Genomic DNA, 17,857 nt, shown 5'->3' on the forward strand with positions numbered 1-17,857 from the left:
TGTGTGTTACCGTATCTCTACCTGTTTCGTATAAGTGGAATTGTGTTCTGACTGATACGGCTTTGTGTGTATTCTACGCTAGCAGCTGTGGATGAACGTATCGGTACACGTCCTGAAGTAAGAACAGATAAAGAGTTTGCAGCCAATAAGCAGAGAATCACTCTAGTGGAGGAGATGTGGCAGCAGGAGAAGGCGGTACAGCAGAAACCGAGTCCAGCAGTGAGAGAGGTGGAAGATGATTGGTTTAGTCTCTTGGATGTGGCCACTAAGAAATCAGGTATAATAAAAATGATTTAGTCCAGCTGTACACACAAACATGTATATTTGAGTTTGTCTTAAAGTGCACAACTCTTCTAATATCTGCACCCACTGTGTGTCAAGAGTAAGCAGTCATCTAATTTGTTATTTCATGTTTTTATTTTGCTATACATGCAAATGTCCTTATATTTTGTACTTTATTTCCATAATAATACCCGGTTGTGTGTCTGTGCTAGTAGTTGTCCCTGAGCGCGTCCAGTTCCCAGCGGAGGTGAGAGTTCCAACAGCTGTGGCCAAAACAAGGATCGCTATTTCCGAGAGGAATACACAGTTTGAGAAACGGATCCTGGAGGAAAGACGTCCGCTCACACAAACACACGTCAATGATGATTGGTTTGTTCTACTAGATGTTGGCCTCAAAGAGTCAGGTATTTCTCACCTGTTTGGGGTTTGTTGATTTTGCAGATGAACAGCTCACACGTGGTCACGCTTTCTTCACTCCACGAAAACGCTTCGCAACATTTGCAGCCCGTTTACAGGATATGCTGACTTTTCTTTACAAGAGGAAATGTCAACAGATGGCAACGCACGTTCACCATCATTCAAGGACCTCTGATCGTGTTATGCTTCGCATATTGAAGAAATAACGCTTTCTTAACCTCGGCATTTCACCAGTTCAACCACTTTGAGCTTTACAGCCTAACGTCATCTAATTTTGCATCTATCGTCGGATCGCAACAAGAACTAATCCATGCTTTTGCTCTCATCCCACTTTGTGGACATTCGCTTCTGACCCACCTCCAACTCTGTCGTGTGCTAATCGAGACTAAACAAATATGAGGTACAGTATACCCCTGTAGTGTGAGCACTTATCTGATCACATCGAGGCTTAACATTGTATGTACGACGTGGCCGCTTGCTTGGATGCGCTATTGTGTGTTACTGTATTTAAAATGCACTGTGCATTTGACTCACTTAAGGGACTCGATCATGTCAGATGTGGATGCAATCTTATCCCGCCATATCGCATTGTGCTGAAACATATTTCCTTTTGTTAACGTCTCGGTTTTGTCTGTATTTGGTCTAGTGGTGGTCACACAGAGGGGCGCCCGTCCCGTCAGCGCTCCGGTCTTCTCCCAGGCTGCTCTAGCCGAGGCAGGGATCCCTATGGCCCCTCTCGATCAGCCCCAGACCTCCACCCCGATCAAGACCAGCCGCAAAGAGGAAAGAAAGCTCGAGGTCACTGTAGAAGCCGTGGAGCCCTCAAAAACCGAGGCCATGGTTGAGGTCAAGGTATTGATTTTCATTCCTATCACCTGTTTTACATGTTTGTGATGTAATTCAATCGAAATGTTTATGTGCAGGAAAAATGTAGCATCATGTATGTGTTAACCATATATGCCTTACAGAACAGCTGGTTTCTTTTTAAAAAGTCAACAAATTATTCGTGATTTGTCCTCATAGCTATTGCCTGGGAATTGTGATTGTAGGTGATGATACTATAAAATATGAAGACACACCTTTTTTGTAATTGCCTCATAGTCTTAATTAATCAAAGTAGCAAGCAGAGCTGGTTCTCTGTGTCTGAGTGTGAACTGTGTCTCTCTTGCTGCTGTAGCCAGCAGTTTGGAGGGACCAGAGACAAGTAGACCCTTCACTGATGCCCACCGTCAATGGGGACATTCAGGTTAGTGTCAGCCGCTGGGCTCCTGCATGTCGGCCCTCAAGACGGCTTGTTTCCACTATAGCTGAGATGTCAGTGTTGGAAGCCAACAAGCAGAGGATGCTAACATGTGTCCCCTCTCTCCTCCCCCCCTGGGGTAGCACAAGTCTGAGGTGACGAGCACGGAGGTGGTGCGAATGCGAAAGGTCAGATTCTTAGCCCGGTATTCTGTAGCCATCTCTCCACCTCCATTCTGACAATATCGAGCTTCTCATCCAAAAAAGACTAATCTCACCCTCTTCTCATGTTGTGCTTCCATACAGTCTTTAATGAAATCCGCATCAGGTTTCGATGCACATGCAGTATATGTTAAGAGGTAGAAAGAATGTAAGAATAGATGGAATATGTAAATGGAGAGTAACTGGTGATAATAGAATAATATATGTTTTTTACACATATTAGCTGTTTGAAAGTTTACAAAGCACTCATTTCCTCTCATTGCTTGCTGTTGTTGTAAACCCTGGAATGCACACATGCATGATTATAGATTTGTGCACCTTTATTAAAAAGAAGCATGATAACTTTCTTTGTTTTCTTCTCATTGTGAAAATAGGATTCTTAAGTCAGTCCTCTACAGCCTTAGGTTGTTTCTTCTGGTCACTTTGTCTTTTGTATTAACACTGTAGTGAATGTTTTTAGTATGCATGTCCATCGTGTGGCAGTTTAATGCCAGCGCACAGGGGGAACTGAAACAAACCCACACTTTTTTTGTTCTTTTTATTTTTCACAGAAAAGAGCTAAGAGAATTGAGGGAGACTCAATTTATATCAGACATAGCCTTTTAATGTTGGAGGTTTGTATCCCTTCTGGAGATGTCGGTCTCTTTCTGTATTTTCTTGCTCTTTTGGCACAGCGGCTACTGTTTAATATCACGCTTGCATGTGGCATGATTCACACTTCTTTGCGTCAGCGTAAATGATTGGCTGTAGATTACATGATAAATGTCTGTGTGTGTGTGTGTGTGTGTGTTGCAACATAACTCTAATCCAATTGTTTCAGGAGAGTGCTGTTGAATTTACAACAAAGAAGTAGTTTGTTCTACACTTGCATTGGTACTCAAACTCGTTAAGGAGACTGTACTCCAAAACATCCTCTACCTGTCACTGTTCACAAGCAGCTCCATTGTTATTTGATATATATTTTTTCCAGATCATCAGTATTCTCCTGTTCCTGCTTCTGCTCTTTTACCTCCGTCTCATTGTCTTAACTTGCTAGAAATGCATTGTAATTTCTCCGCAGTTGTGCAAATTTCATCTTTGACCATAGAAATAAAGATTAAAATAATTATACATGAATACAGAATGACATTTGGAGAAGCACTTATCATTAAGTTGCTCTTTAGCGCTACAATAAATTAAGATTAACACATCTGTCCATTGGCTAGATCATCGTATGTTTGGTAAAATGTGAGTCAATATTTTGCAGAAGTAAGTAAAGATCAACTTGGTGCTAAATGTTGCCAAATAAGTGCTGCTACTGCTTTTGTTCATTTGTGTCAAATGAACAGGTTTCCATTTACACTAAGGCTTCATCTTTGATCATTTGTTCCATGTCTTCCATTATCGCCTCTCCTGCTCTTTGATTTGCAAACCTGATGCTATGAATAGACCATTAATGCGGTGTTGTGTAATTATAGCTCCTGCCCATCCAACCCCCCCCCCCCCCAAAAAAAAATCAACTTTGATAAATCATGGCAATGACTCCTGTGAATCTTTCCTTTATAAACCAGAATCTGGTCTCATGAATCAGCTGCCACAGAAGGAGTCGCTGAAAATCTATCAAGGCTCAATTTCATCATTTAGATGAATCACCCCTTTTAATTTACGTTCCTTTAGAATCCCTAATTAAGCCTGCTTCTGCTTGTTTATTTGATCAGCAATAAGTCAACACAAATTGTACAAAAGAAACACAACATCATCTGACTGTCACTTTTCTCCTGTTTGTTACTCTCTCCCAACCTCGAACATATCCTTCATCTTCCCTTTCTATCTTCACTTCTGTTTTTCCCTCCCTTTTTGTTTTCCTGTTCCCATCCCCCCCCCCCCCCCCTCCACACTGTCTTTCCCCCCTGACTTGGCTCCCTGTAGGAGTTTGATAAGCCCCAGGAGGACCTGCTCAGACATCATGCCAGTATCAGTGAGCTGAAGAGGAACTTCATGGAAGCCGCCCCGGAGACCAGGCCCAGTGAGTGGGACAAGCGTCTGTCCACGCACTCTCCGTTCCGCACCCTGGGTATCAATGGTCAGCCTCTGCCCGGTGCTGATGGGGTAAGTCTCCCACAGAAAACCCCCCTCGCCTCCAAATCCCTTTTTTTAACCTAAGTCCGCCAGTTCAGGAATTGGAGCAAAGCAAAAAGTTTAATTTATGTTGAATTAGACGGAACAATTCCTGAATCGACTTGGTTAAAGCTGTGTTTATACTTGCATCATCACATGTGTTTTCCATGGAGACGATTGTGTTTGATTGGAAAACATGGCCGCCCTAGTGTGAGCAGTGCTCATGGATTTGTAACGGAACAGAAGAACCTGAAATTCTTGCTGACGTCTTGTGTTTGTAAAAAGTTGGTGTGATTTTCCTAAATTGAATTGTTTCCCCTCTGTTGGATTCTTTTCCGATATGATGAATATATTCACACGAAAGATGTTGATAAAAGAAGGGATCAGGCTCTTCCAGTTGTCCATCCTGGTTCTCTTACACTCTTTGAGTGTAATGGGTTACGTGTGCATGTACGGACCTATTCAAGGAGACAGCATGTGGTGTGCCACACGTGCATGTGTATGAAGAATGCAGTGTGACTTGTTGAATAGGGTCTGTAGTTTTGCTCTTTCACTTAAAAGACTTGTGTGGGTGAGGCATCTCTGGGACGGGTGGTCCGCTCTCTGAGAACTACCTGTGGTTCCTCTTACCTGCGTCGGATGCCTGTGAGCCCGGACATGTTTGTGTTGCATGACTGACAGACCTGACGTTGGAGATCTACCGCATGGCTCCGGGATGACTTTTTGCACGTTCTCACACTGAGCAGTATTTACCTTTTCTCTCCTCCCTTTATTGATGAGCTTTCTTTTTTTGCTTTTAATACTTTTTGCCTTGCACACTTTCTTTTCACGCTGATTTTACCCTTTTTCTTTTGACTGCGGCTTTCTCCAAGCCATGGTTTTTACATGAAGAGACAATTAGTATTCACGGTCTATCTGCAGTTTCTGCCCAACTCTCCCTTTTTTAAATAGATATTTAACTTTCACAGGACTTATAAAACTAATCTAAATTGTGATGTTGCAGTTAAACAGATTACATGACAGCTGTTCAAGCTAACTAGAAACACAACTTCTGATGTCAAGTGTAATCTACATTGTGCGTGCCTTTTGGCAAGACATTAACTCAACTGCAGCAAAACTGTTTGGACACAAAGCATTCTTACTCTTGGAGATAAATGCCTCCGAGTGCATCGTGTTGTCAGGATGCATTTGAGTCGCATTGAAATCAAAGCAAAGCTAAACTGACAGCTTAGTGTCTGTGGTGAGATCAGTACATATGACACTGGTCAAATGTTGTCTGCCTACTGGAGTGGACAGACAAGCCAGTCTCTAGTTAACCTTCAGCTGTGTGTTGACTAAAGACTAAAGCCCTACTTTGATACAAGTAAACATTGATAATAATGTTGCTGTTAAAGTTTGACACACAGCAGCAGATTAAGTCTTGCTACCTCCTCTCAAAAAAGTATAACATGCATTCTTTTCTTTTTAATACGATACTACCAGTGTGGATGACTTTCTTTGTTTCCCCAAAAAATGCAAAAATAATTGTTGGACATGGAAAAATATCATTTTTTAAATGCACGTTAAAATGCATGTGCCGGTAACATTTCCATGGTCTGGACAACTAAAAACTTCCTGTGAAAATCCCATTTAATATTTGTCAATAATCCGTTATTGCGCAACTCTGGCTTTTATAAGTTTCAGTTCATCTTCTGTCATTCCAAGATTCCTTCCTCCTCTCATCTCTCTTCCCTCCTCCTCCTCCTCCTCCTCCTCCCCCCTCTTAGTTTGTCACCCGCCTCCCACGCGGCCCCCTGCTCGACTTCTACTCCAAACGCAGCTGAGGGGCCGTCTGGACCCTGCGGAAACCCCACACAGGTGTGAGTGTGACCTGCGGAGACACCACCTAGTCCATCTACCCATCAAACCTCTCGCTTTCTCTTCTCCTCCTCCTTCCTTCCTTCGCCTCCTCTTCGACATCACCGTAGCATTACTCATCTCTCATCCTCTGCTCCACTTGAGAAGCTGCCCCCTCTTTTTTTTTTTTTTTTCTGGCCTCTATGGAACTAGACATTCCTTCTGTTTTCACGCTGCAGCACAATTAACCAGAAACAGAGCTGTTCTCCAAAGACTGGAAATGACAATCAAGCCACCACTACTTTGCATTTTCTGTGTTGTTTTTTTTGGACTCTAAGTTGAGCAATATTACTTAAAAAAAATGACTTTTATCTGGAGGCTTATGATGTCTCACCATATCACTTTGAGCGTGCTTTTGTACACGTTTTTTGGTACGTTTCTATTGTCAGTTGTCTAAGGATATTGTCTAAGCTGATCACTGTGATGTGATTTTTGGATATATATATATAAATGTTTTTTTTCTGGACCCACATTAGGTAAATCCTAGAAAACGTCAGTCTTGTTACTGAGAATCTTCTCAACATTCTTTATTGTCACAGTGTCGTACTTCCTGTGATGACCTCGAGGCAGCTTAATTGTAATACTTCTTAACCTCTTTATCCTTCACCAGTATTTGACAAGGCAGTGTGTAGCAACTGCAAGAGATTGCCCGTTGCATGACTTTTTGACAATCAACTTTGACTAAAGAATAAAAGGCATTCCATATACAGTTCATATGATCCTTTGTCCCTTGAATTCGTTACGCAAGTTTGTGATTTTCTTTATTAAAAAACATGATTTTGTAGTTGATGACATTAGTGTGAGTGGCATGTCATTTGTGCAATCCTTATTGAAATAATATTGAAGCTAAAACAACAATCCATTCATTCATCCAGAGTCATTAATGAAATAAACAATATGGAGTAATACCTGTATTCAGTATCCATCTCATTTGGTGACCTTCTGTAGCAAGTCATTCGGAAATAAAGGGCCATGAAGGCTATACATCTTCAATAGTTTTGTTAAGCTGTGGCGTTAAAACAGTTGATTATGTCATATAAATTCCCCAAAATCGTCATCATCTTCCTACAGAACTGTAGTGCCTCATAAAATGGATACTATACTGTACAAATTCCTGCATAGTTAAATATTTGTAACCTGCATTATAATCTCTGTAAAAATGATCCTACATACCATGTCAGCAGAAAATACTTCACCTACCCATGATCACATAGTGGCTGTGTTGTGTCTTCTGTAGAGCGTGTGCATTAGTCTCCCTTGCAATGGTTCAGAGACAAAGACTGCACACGAGGAAACCTGCAGCAGTCACAACAGTGAGGCTGAGGATGCTCGAGTTGAGGAGGAGTCATGTGATCAGGACGAGGTTGTAGTTTTTGAGACCTCCTCGGTGCCCGTCGTAGAGGTGGAGATGGCGCAGCTGCCCGCCTCCCTCGGCCGCTGCTGTAAGGCTTTAGATGGGACCCGGGAGGAAGAAGGATCGTGTCCAGAAGTGTCGGTGCGCTCTGGGAAGATAGTCGGATCTTCTCCAGCTTCCTGTTTCAGGAGCGATGGTCCCCAGGTCGTACGCTGCTTCCAGGTAGCCCCCCAGGGTGACGCTGAATCCGCCTCCGCTCGGCCTCTGAATGATTTCAAGGCTGGCACTCTTAATCACTCCTTTGCAGCACCATAACAAATCAAAACTTGTGAATCTGTAACGGTTAAGTACTGGTGAACTATGCTCACCATTCAAACGTAACCCCGGTTGCTGCACAGTGGTGTGTTCTCAGCTATGGTGATGGGTTACAAAATGTTCTGTTGTACACTTTGACTTTACTTTCATCATCTTTGCAAACCCACGTATGGCTTTCCGTCTCCTTGTTTCTTTTCAAGTAGTTGGTGGTGGGAAGGAAAATAACACGGTGATTCTGTTGTTTCCAAAAGTTGTAAGCACATTTGGTGAACTGGCTGTTGCAGTGAAAGTGACTTCACACAGACGATGGCTTTAGAAAGAATGCAATGGTGTAAAACAAGTTGTGAGGTGTCTGGTTAAACAGCCACTCATGGGGCTATGCTCCCATCCACAGCCCCCTCTGGTGCAGACCCAGACAGTCACCATCACAGCTGTCTCCGCCTCCTTACCCAGTGGCATCTCCACCACAGAGGTCCCTATCGTCCCGACCAAGACCTTCATCTATGAGTCTTCAAAGGTAGGGGCTCCAGCAGCTGCTCAGCCCAGATGTGTCTCAGCTATAGACGGTCTGTTTGCACGGAGGAGTCTTGGGAGGAACCAGGCCGGCGCCTCCAGAATGAGAATAAAGCAGCACTGCACCTTCCCTGGCTGAAGCTCACGGTCACATTATCTATAAATTATTACTCAGTTTCCCCGTTTTTTATTCTTAGGTGGCAGTTGATGGAACAGACGAGGACAAAGACGACACAACCGTGTCCAGCTCCAAGACCATAACCTCAGAGAGCACCAGTGGCACCACAGTCACTACCACTCGCATCTCAAAGGTTAGCATTAGAATCCTGCTTTGTGCTGATTTTTATTTTAATTTATTTTGCCTCGCAATCATATTTTTTCTTCCCACCACCAGGTGGTGAAAAGCGGATCTTCGGAGACCCGCGTGGAGAAGAGAATCGTCATAACCGCCGACTCTGACATCGACCAAGATAAGGTAGGAAACACTCTGCCCTTGACACAAAACACAAAAGAATACTAAAGGACTAGTTTGACATTTCAGGAAATACCCTTATTTGCTTTCTCTCTGAGTTAGATGAGAAGATCAATACTTTCATATCTGTCCAGCGAAACGGAGACAATTAGCTTAGCTTAGCTTAAAGTCTGGAAGCTGGGAGAAATGGCTTGCCTGGTTGGGTCAAACGTTGCCATTAAGTATCATCTAATGAAAATGAGGACAATTCTGACTTTACTAATTCATATTATGACTAATACAGTGCGCTTAATGTCTGTCTTGCAGGAGAAAGACGGCGGAGCATCAGCATTGTAACTGAATCACCACCTGCATTTATTCCTTTGACTCTCCACCTCCGGCACACATTGACCAGCTCTGTCTGCGCACACATATCCCAAAAATAAACATCCCCTGAATCTGCACCTAATATTATGGATAATTCAGTAGATGCATCTTAATAGATCCTCTTTGTTGTTTTTTTTTTCAGTTGTAGGTAGAGGAGGGCTCCACAGTGCTCGAGTTTGATCAAATGCTTATCTCATCCAGGTGTTAACAAAGCTTAGTGAAAAATGATTGGTAAAAAAACAGCATTTTCAGTTGAGTGGTTTCAGTTATGTTTGCTTTTAAATGCTTTTACTTCCCTCGTAGTTTTTACATTAATTTTATAAAAAATGCACTGTTTTCATTCTAGTTTAGACGCCATCAGCATTTATTCCCTTGGTGCTACTAGGGGAACGTTAAGACTACATTCAAGGGAATTCTTTTTTTGTTGTTGTTTACTTGTCTATTTAATTCAGGAAAGGCATTTTTTTTTGTAATGGCATTACATACCTTGCATAAAAAAAGTGGACAAAGATTTGGACAGTTGCTTTGCTTAGTTCACTGCTCAGGTACAACAACCTAAACATATTTTATTTCCTAAACCAGCAGTCTACACATTATTGTAAAGTTTAAATTAAAAAAATGGATCTATTTTGAAATAATTCTCTATTTTATAGAATTAATGCTTTTATAGTATTTGTACAAATTTGAGGTTTTTAAGTTATTCATCCATCTGCTCATGAAATTGTAGGTTACCACTGTGCTGTTTACTGAATTGTGAGGTCTCTGCTTGAGGCTCTGAATCATTCTTATTCGTTTCCTCTTGTAGTCCACCAAGTTTATCAAACCTTTCACAAAGTCCACATTACAGTCCTATGTTTTGTTCAGTAGCATAGAATACTGCTTTGAATATATTTGGTTGACAAGAAAAGTTCTGCAAGCTCTGGTCTGTTTAACTCAGGTTTTGATATTCTTTGTAAGACTACAGACCTCCTTATGATTGTACGAGGAATGTCCATATATGTATATCCATCCCTACTTTAAATGTACATTCATGTTCAGCCAAGTGAGGTCAATAAATACAACGCTTGTCTGTCACAGTAACCACACACAGTGAAGGCAGCTGTCCCAGTATGTGTGGCTTTTCTCTCATAGGAGCACAAGTTGTCTTTTTTTACATGTTCTACTATACAGTAATTTATTTGTAAAGTAGGAAGTGTCTTGTGTGATTTGATGTACTGTGATGTTTCGACACACGCTGGTTCCCAGGCTTCCACTAGAGATGTCACAAGGTTAAGTATTGCATTAATTATCAACCGAGTTTGTAAAGCCTTTTTACCACATAGTCTGAGTAGATTGCTCTCTCACTTGCTGTTTTTTGTGCTTTTCCATAGAAGAGAAAATGCTTAAAATATATGAATTCCTTTTAGAAAGCATGTTTGTTAGCAAACTTCTTTTTTTTTACCCATAAAGAAGCCATTGGTATTGTAGCTACATGAACAACAGAAACCTCGCCTGGAAGAAAATGTAGAATTTCACAAAAAGAAAATAGTTTTTAGACGATGGAAAATATTGTTGCTTTGTGACTTATCCCTGTCTTTTTATGAAAAAATAAAATGTGCATTATTCTGCATTTTATTTGGCAGTCTGTGTAAAGCATACAACTTTGAACGTATGAAAGAGATCTTGGTAAGAAATAAATATTTATTGCCATTCACAGTTGATGTTGCTGCATGTCCAATCAACACCAAACTCTGGAGATGAAAAGATGTCAATATACTATAGTCATGTTACATTTGCCTAAACAATCAAGTACAAACTTGTCTCTAAATTTTAAGGAAACTGAACAGCTTAATAATAAAATTGAAATCAAGCATAGTTCCATTTATCTTATTCTCTTCCTATAATTTAGTATTCATTGTTCCTTGGAAATAGCACCTGATCACATTTACACTCATTGCTGTTTTCAAATAGAATCCTTAATCTTTACAGCATAAAATGTTACATGAATATGATTTGATGTGATTTAATGTAACTTTCAAAAGTATGGATTGACCATATCACTGATAAGGCAAACCTGTCGGGCTGGTGGCAATTAAGCCACGAAGCACACTGTAGCCTCCGTTATCACGGAGTTAAAGCCACGTTTCGGAGGAAACAACCCTAAAATGTGCAAAGATGGATAGACATCAATTAAAGTTAAACACCACCAGGAGATTGACCCTTTGGAATCAGTTACATGTTAAATACAGAACAAAATCACCTGCTCAACTGTACGCCGTTTCATTAAATGAGAGGAAATGTCTGAATCTGAAAGTGTCGAGGTGAGTTTGGGAAACTGTACAGGCATTCATTGGGAATATATGATCCATTTCTTCAAACAAGTAGTAGACAGCAAAGTCTTTCAGTCCACTGTGTTGGTCAAAGCGGCGTTCTAGCGAATTGTCTTGACTGGGCTCTTGAAACTTGAAGCAGCCTGAAGTTGGAGTTGATAAGCCATCGGGTGAATTTTGAAACCATATAGCCTGAAAAAAAAAAGAAAGAAAACAATCACTTTCTGGACAAAATGAAATGTCTTTTTACAAAGGCTGAGTTTTGTATGAAATCTTGTGATAACTGATATACCAGGACTGTGTTTCAGTACAGATACCTAAACAGATCAATGCTTTAAATGATGACAGAAACAGGACACATGTGACCAGGTAATCAATGTCAGCCTTTAGTACTTGTTCAATATTGAGCCCTACTAAGGTCCAACACAACACAGTGTCTTCTGTACACCAACCACTTAAAGGAGCAGTGTGATGAAAACACAGTAAGGACTATTATATTCCATTTTTGCCAACAAAGCTCCACAACCCTACACATTGCTCCTTTTTAAAAACATACTAAGAAAAGCACGGCACTGCTAAAAATAAATAATATATCAAACACACCGTGGCACAAACTGGTTGGCTGGTCGCTTTGGACGATACTCTGGGTGCACCATGAACAGCATGTGGGGGAATCCGGTCCCAAAATAGGCTCCGTCTGTGTGGTGGTGTCTGGAGGATTTGGGGGTGTAAACATCCATGCACTTTGGGCAATAAAGCTTCACCATTGCTTCTCCGGGGATGTCTGACAGACCTACATCAGACAAGGGATGGTTGAGTATGTCTTCATAGCCACTGAGAAAGGTACAAAGGTCCAGCATAGGTTTTGTGTAACGGAGAATTTGTTACAGACTTACCGATAGGAAGCATTGGTTGATTCTCGCAATAGACTCTGGGGCAATAGCCAAAATCCCCTTGTTGATACTTTTCCAACTATGGAGAACAACAACTTTAGAAATCCCCGTTGATTCATGTCATGAAGCATGTCATAATGTGAAATCATGAAGTAGATAGCCTACCATCTGTGCAATGCCTCTGTTTGTGAGGATGTAACGTGCATGTATGAGGCCGTAGAGCATCTCTGCTGCCTGCTCTATCAAGTCGCTCTGATTGGGGTTATCTTCAAGTTCCTCATCTGTCAGATTAAAGTTATTAAAGGCAGTTTAAAAAGGTGACTCTACTTTATTTCCACATCACGTGGGAACCGCTACTTCCTCGATATTCTCACCTGGCTCCAGGTCAAGAATCATGTCCAAAGCCTGCCGATAGTGAGGCACCTGCTCATTCAAACCGGTCAGGTTGAACTTGTCCTGTATGTAGTCTTCATCCACCTGTAACACACCATTGGAGACGATGAATAGCTATTAATGGCGTTATTAACTGATGCAAACAACATCCCATTGCCACAGCACATTGATAAGGAAGCATTATGCAAGAGCTTAACGGGATTATTTAGATGCTGCCAATGAAGAAAGCAAGGAGTTAAAATTAGAATTGGAGTGCTAACCTAATTAGACGTACCGGCGTGTTACGCATTGATGCCTACATTTACCAAACAATTCCTAGTACTTTTTACCGTAAGTGCTTTATCGTGCAAGGCCGAGATCCTCCTTGTGGCACTGGCACCGCAGTGGCTAGTCTGTGGCACTTCAGCTGAAAGCGTCAGTCAGGTGCCACAACTGTGGCAAGCGAGCGACACTCATTCAGCACCCGTCAATAAGCTGCCGAGCTGAGCCACATTTCCTGAGAACACCCATTGTTGTTACGATAGGTCAGCTGCCTCATAGTAGATTCTAATTAACTGGAGAAAAAAATTGTTTTCTAACACGTAGATCGTAGACGCCTGAATATAAACAGCACCCATTGAAATCGGATGGGAAATGTAACTCAGTAACGGTCCGAATAAGTCAACATATGTAGCTGGTTTATAACGGTATGTCTGTGAGCAACCAGGTTCAACTTTTACTTTATTGAAATACTTCCACAATCAACGTCATGATTTAGACCGTTTTGAAACAAAAATACAATCTTTACTAATTATTAGGCCTTAATAGTCAAAGATTATTAGCTGCAATAATCAATAACTAATAAGTTTTTTTCTTTTGAAGAGCGACGCAAAGTAAGACAGGTAGTCCGGAAGTAAAAAAAATGTCAAAACAAAAGTCAAGGCAATAGAATGACCGTATGCAAGACAACTGTTAGTCTATGGTGCAAGCACACACCAGGGTAACATTAGAAGAAACATAAATAAACATAAATAAATATAAATAAATAAACGCGGGCCGATGGGAGTGTGTTAGCAACAATAGTTGACTACATGCGATTTAATATTAATGTATCCATGTACACAGCAATAATCAACTTTTTGATTAATCTGTGGATTGTTTGATGCAATACAGTTCGTAATAATATAGTTGAATCAAAATCCTATCGTAACAACAATGGGTGTTCTCAGGAAATGTGGCTCACTCGGCAGCTTATTGACGGGTGCTGAACGAGTGCCGCTCGCTTGCCACAGTCACCTGACTGACGCTTTCAGTTGAAGTGCCGCTGAGGTGCCAGTGCCACAAAGAGGATCTCGCTGTCTCTCGTTTTAGCTGTCATATTTGAGGGAGAAAGTCTGATGTGAATTCAGTGGAACAGATTAGTACCAAACGGCAGGGAAGTGGCTGTAATAAGGAAGTGTTGAACAAATATAAAATCACATCCCTCATCACAAAGCAAAAGCAACAACTTTAGAAATAAAAGTACTTGTATATTTTTAGTCCATGTGGCTTGTACATTTTTCCAGCCAGATATGAAACTGACGTCACACTTAAATGTCTTATGTATTTAAGACAGCATTACTATATATATATATATATATATATATATATATATATATATATATATATATATATATATATATATACACATATACACATACATACATACATACATAACACACTTTTGGATTTAATATTTTAACATTTAGGCACAAACACTCCACTATGTCTGCTGTTGCTTCGTCACAAATAAAAGTGACTTTTTTCAGACTTTTATTTTAAACCGTTTTGATATATACTTTTAAAATAATTATAAAACGGATTCATTTTCATTATTATAGCCGATTGTTGTAAATGACTGTAAAAGTAATACTTCGTAAAGGGTGTATTTTGTTCCATTTTTGTTTCAAAACAAGCGAAATCATTATTAAATCAAATGAATGACAAATAAAAAAGTACAACGTGACTGCTCTAAGGATGTATAAGGAGAACTGGTGGCTCACGTGACTCCATTAAATTCATTAAAACCTATTTACGGCAGCTGACCTGTCGTGACAACAATGGGTGTTCTCACGAAATGTGGCCCAAAAAATTCCAGTTTAAAAAATAATGTGTGGACCAACCTCACAGAAGAACTCATTCCCTCTGAGTCCACAGAACCAGGAGATCCAGGACACCTCCTCCGAGCTGCTCATCCTCCTGACGAACCAAACCACAGTCAATGGACCGATATTAACTCTGTGGCTAACAGCTTAACACATTCATATGAGATGTAAAGTTTACGAACACACATTAAACATGTTCCAGCTAAGTTGCAACGAACCTGATCTGTTATCTCGCGGACTTTGACGAAAAATGTGATTGTATTGTATAATTTAAAGAAAACCTTGAGTTTGCGTCTCAAACCTGCTGCTAACGTTAGCTTGCTTGCTAACGTCCGTTGACTTTAACACGTATAGTAACGTTACATAGAGTGGAATTTATTCTTGTAACAGCAATATGTATTCAACGTTAGAGGTACTGTTTCCTGCATGTGTATAACTGTTTACAGAGGGTCACTTTTACTCACCTTTATTTCTATAGTAGTTAACACATCAACTTGCAAGCTTAGCTAGTTTATCCTCGTTTAGCTCCCTGGATAACAAATACGTCTTCCGGTTTGCCAAAGTTTTCAAAATAATGTTCCGCATGACGCATACAATACTGCAGAGAAATAAAATGTGACAAAAATGTGGCCGATTTTGTTAAAAACATGAACAAAATACAATTTTCTTTTCATTCACTTTAATGAATTTCCAACAAAACTATGGTACCCTTGAATTTATGCTTTGAATGATGGCTTTCACCTTATATAAAACACAGTGCTATTCCTATACTCTGGTATTTTGTCTGACATGATAATGACCACAACCATGTGTCCAGATATGAATCGGTCCTGTGTTCTATTTAATTATATTTAAGTAGCTAAAGCAACATCATATGGATTAAGGCTTTGGTAGCCCATATACAAAGCATTTAATGTATATTCAATTTCTTCCTAATGCACATTATACAGTATGCTTGGTGTTTTGTTTTTTCTATTGACATGAATTGTAAAGATTTGGGTTGTATTTAAATCTGAAAAAAGTGATCCCTGCTTGGATGAAGGGCTCTTTCAAGGCAGATCAGAAAAGGTTTTGCGACGAGGTGGTGCAACATCTTTGTCCTCCTGCTCCTTCCCCATGCCCTCAAACATCAAGATCCTTAAATGAAGAAAAGTACATGTCAGCTGCTATACAGGACATTAAACTTGTAAACTTCAGACAGTATAGAGAGTACTATTGTTGCATTAAACAATCATCTACTTTCAGGTCTTTATAAAAAAAAGTTAGCCAATATTATTAACTGTAATAGTTTTTCAGGTTTTAATTGAGATTGAGAAACAACTTGATTATTTTTTTAAATAAAAATAAAATTGTTTTCGGCTGTACTCACTAGTGTATATCAATAGTGGCTTCATACATTTTTTTTTTTATAATTTGGAGACTTAATCTTTGTTAAATCTAATCCTCATGTGACCCATCTTTGGGTCTCCGTCCATTCTCTGAATGTATTTACTTACAGTTTTAAAATTCCATTTCTTTTTCCCAGCATCATATTCAGGAAGTCACTGTAGCTGATAGTGTCTTTTGATGGCCCTCCAGCGACCTCTGCCATCATCTTTTTCAGCTCTAGGTGAGTCTTGGCCAATCCGAGTTTTTCCAGCATTCTTTTTAACCCCATTAAATCTATAAAGTTGATAGTTCAAAGACAGAAAATAACAAAAAAAAAGTGCTTATCTATATAAAATCTGTGAATATGATGTGAATCACTACTGAAAGCAACAGTTGCAAATTGTAGCAAAAAATATTTGAAGTGCAATTATACCTATTTCTCCTTTGTCGTTGAGATCAAACTCCATGTATTTCTCTGTAATACAAGTAAATGTAATCTCATTCCAAAATGTATGACACTAAATAAAACTATTAACTGAGTAGCGATTGGTAGCCCTTTGATACTCACTTTTAAACATGTCAAGCTTTGAACTTAGGTCTTCCTCTTCTGCATACGTGGGGTCTGAGAGAAAAGCCTAGGGGAGTGATACCAAATAATACAAATCAATCAGACATATTATTATTGCTATCATACAGGTCACATGTTTTTGTGTCTAGCCCCTGTCTGTAGTAAAATAAATCCAAAAGCCAGTTATCTCTAATGGAACACAATGACTTTTTCTAAAGACAACAACTCACCTCATTGATAGAGTCCAGCTTTTCTTCCTGTTGAGACTTGAGAAGACCGTATGCTTTACCTCCTGTGAAATGATATACAAGACAATATAAAGAATGTAAAATGAAAAACAGAGTTAGCAGAAGGAAAGGAAAACTAACCTTGAGCTTTGTTGTCCATTCTGTCGACAGTGCTGAGAGCCTGTGAACACGGAAAGTGCGGAGGGCTATGATGGCGTTTCTCTAAATTGAGCGACAAGAGGAAGTGAAGTTACAAAGTTTTGGTTTGCATTAGTGAGGTTCCTCTGTAGTATTTAAGGCTGCAGCAAAACAGAGGTCAGAATGCACAGTATAACACTCACACACAGCCTCAATTTGACCAGCACAATAAGAGTAGTTTTCATGCAGGATACCTGCTGTGTAATTTATAAGCTCTAATACAGTCTATGTGGAAAAGTGTTGCATCTCCACCAGTTTAGAAAATAAGTTGACTTTACAATTAAGGATGGAAGAGTGACCCAGCAAGGAGAAATGTGTTGTGAACAGTGCACATTTCTCTGCAGAAATATTCTGCTTATGAGGCATGTTTGAATAAAAAGTAATGCCTTCTTTTTCCGGCAATGCTTCATTCACACCTATGTTACACATATGGAGGCTGCCCAGTGCAGCCACAGCCACTGAGCAGCTCCACTGTCTTTAACACGTCCAACTCAAATTTAAATGTGATCTCAATATATTACTTGACAACATGTGCTCTTATGTTCGGTTTGTCAATTTGATGTAGTGTCTTGTTCTTGCCACATGGGGGCTCTATTGACCACACA

General features: G+C 40.1%; 3 protein-coding genes across 15 annotated transcripts in view; 1 reads left to right on the top strand and 2 right to left on the bottom strand.

The window, feature by feature from the left end:
- LOC137890839 (uncharacterized) overlaps nt 1-10,873 on the top strand; it is a 31,827-nt gene extending 20,954 nt beyond the window's left edge. For 6 of the 13 annotated variants that reach the window (XM_068735097.1, XM_068735095.1, XM_068735094.1 and 3 more), the window contains 12 exons: nt 83-277; nt 495-686; nt 1,346-1,551; nt 1,877-1,945; nt 2,083-2,127; nt 2,712-2,774; nt 4,069-4,248; nt 7,391-7,729; nt 8,217-8,339; nt 8,533-8,646; nt 8,730-8,810; nt 9,114-10,873. In XM_068735097.1, the coding sequence (XP_068591198.1) occupies nt 83-277; nt 495-686; nt 1,346-1,551; nt 1,877-1,945; nt 2,083-2,127; nt 2,712-2,774; nt 4,069-4,248; nt 7,391-7,729; nt 8,217-8,339; nt 8,533-8,646; nt 8,730-8,810; nt 9,114-9,143 (1,637 nt within the window). In that variant the 3' untranslated portion in view covers nt 9,144-10,873. Of the gene's footprint in view, nt 1-82; nt 278-494; nt 687-1,345; nt 1,552-1,876; nt 1,946-2,082; nt 2,128-2,711; nt 2,775-4,068; nt 4,249-6,023; nt 7,367-7,390; nt 7,730-8,216; nt 8,340-8,532; nt 8,647-8,729; nt 8,811-9,113 lie in introns of those variants that run through there. The other 7 variants (XM_068735092.1, XM_068735091.1, XM_068735100.1 and 4 more) reach the window with 7 other exon arrangements.
- On the bottom strand, nt 10,840-15,460 carry LOC137890840 (casein kinase II subunit beta). Its single transcript, XM_068735105.1, has 7 exons — nt 15,356-15,460; nt 14,910-14,985; nt 12,750-12,852; nt 12,541-12,656; nt 12,379-12,454; nt 12,086-12,275; nt 10,840-11,674 (listed from the first exon to the last, which is right to left on the bottom strand). The coding sequence occupies exons 2-7, from the start codon at nt 14,979-14,981 to the stop codon at nt 11,584-11,586; spliced, it is 648 nt and encodes a 215-aa protein (XP_068591206.1). The 5' UTR covers nt 14,982-14,985; nt 15,356-15,460; the 3' UTR covers nt 10,840-11,583.
- Nucleotides 15,461-15,553: 93 nt separating this feature from the next.
- Nucleotides 15,554-17,297, bottom strand: LOC137890841 (allograft inflammatory factor 1-like). Its single transcript, XM_068735106.1, has 6 exons — nt 17,196-17,297; nt 17,058-17,119; nt 16,828-16,894; nt 16,693-16,734; nt 16,388-16,553; nt 15,554-16,028 (listed from the first exon to the last, which is right to left on the bottom strand). Exons 1-6 carry the CDS (start codon nt 17,212-17,214, stop codon nt 15,941-15,943), a joined length of 444 nt encoding a protein of 147 aa, XP_068591207.1. The 5' UTR covers nt 17,215-17,297; the 3' UTR covers nt 15,554-15,940.
- Between the last annotated feature and the right edge of the window lie 560 nt (nt 17,298-17,857).

The sequence above is a fragment of the Cebidichthys violaceus genome, unplaced genomic scaffold, assembly GCF_023349555.1.
Source record: "Cebidichthys violaceus isolate CVI_PGR_0920_01 unplaced genomic scaffold, fCebVio1.0.p SCAF_7, whole genome shotgun sequence".
NCBI lineage: Eukaryota > Metazoa > Chordata > Actinopteri > Perciformes > Stichaeidae > Cebidichthys > Cebidichthys violaceus.

Excerpts from the sequence above, each read along its gene's own strand:
- LOC137890840 (XM_068735105.1), bottom strand. The coding sequence starts at position 14,981 with ATGAGCAGCTCGGAGGAGGTGTCCTGGATCTCCTGGTTCTGTGGACTC. Across the intron at positions 12,455-12,540 it reads ACAGAGGCATTGCACAGATG|TTGGAAAAGTATCAACAAGG; the intron begins GTAGGCTATCTA and ends TGTTCTCCATAG. Across the intron at positions 12,276-12,378 it reads TCAACCAATGCTTCCTATCG|GTCTGTCAGACATCCCCGGA; the intron begins GTAAGTCTGTAA and ends TGTCTGATGTAG.
- LOC137890841 (XM_068735106.1), bottom strand. Across the intron at positions 16,895-17,057 it reads AGCTGGACTCTATCAATGAG|GCTTTTCTCTCAGACCCCAC; the intron begins GTGAGTTGTTGT and ends TCACTCCCCTAG. Across the intron at positions 16,554-16,692 it reads CAACGACAAAGGAGAAATAG|ATTTAATGGGGTTAAAAAGA; the intron begins GTATAATTGCAC and ends TCAACTTTATAG.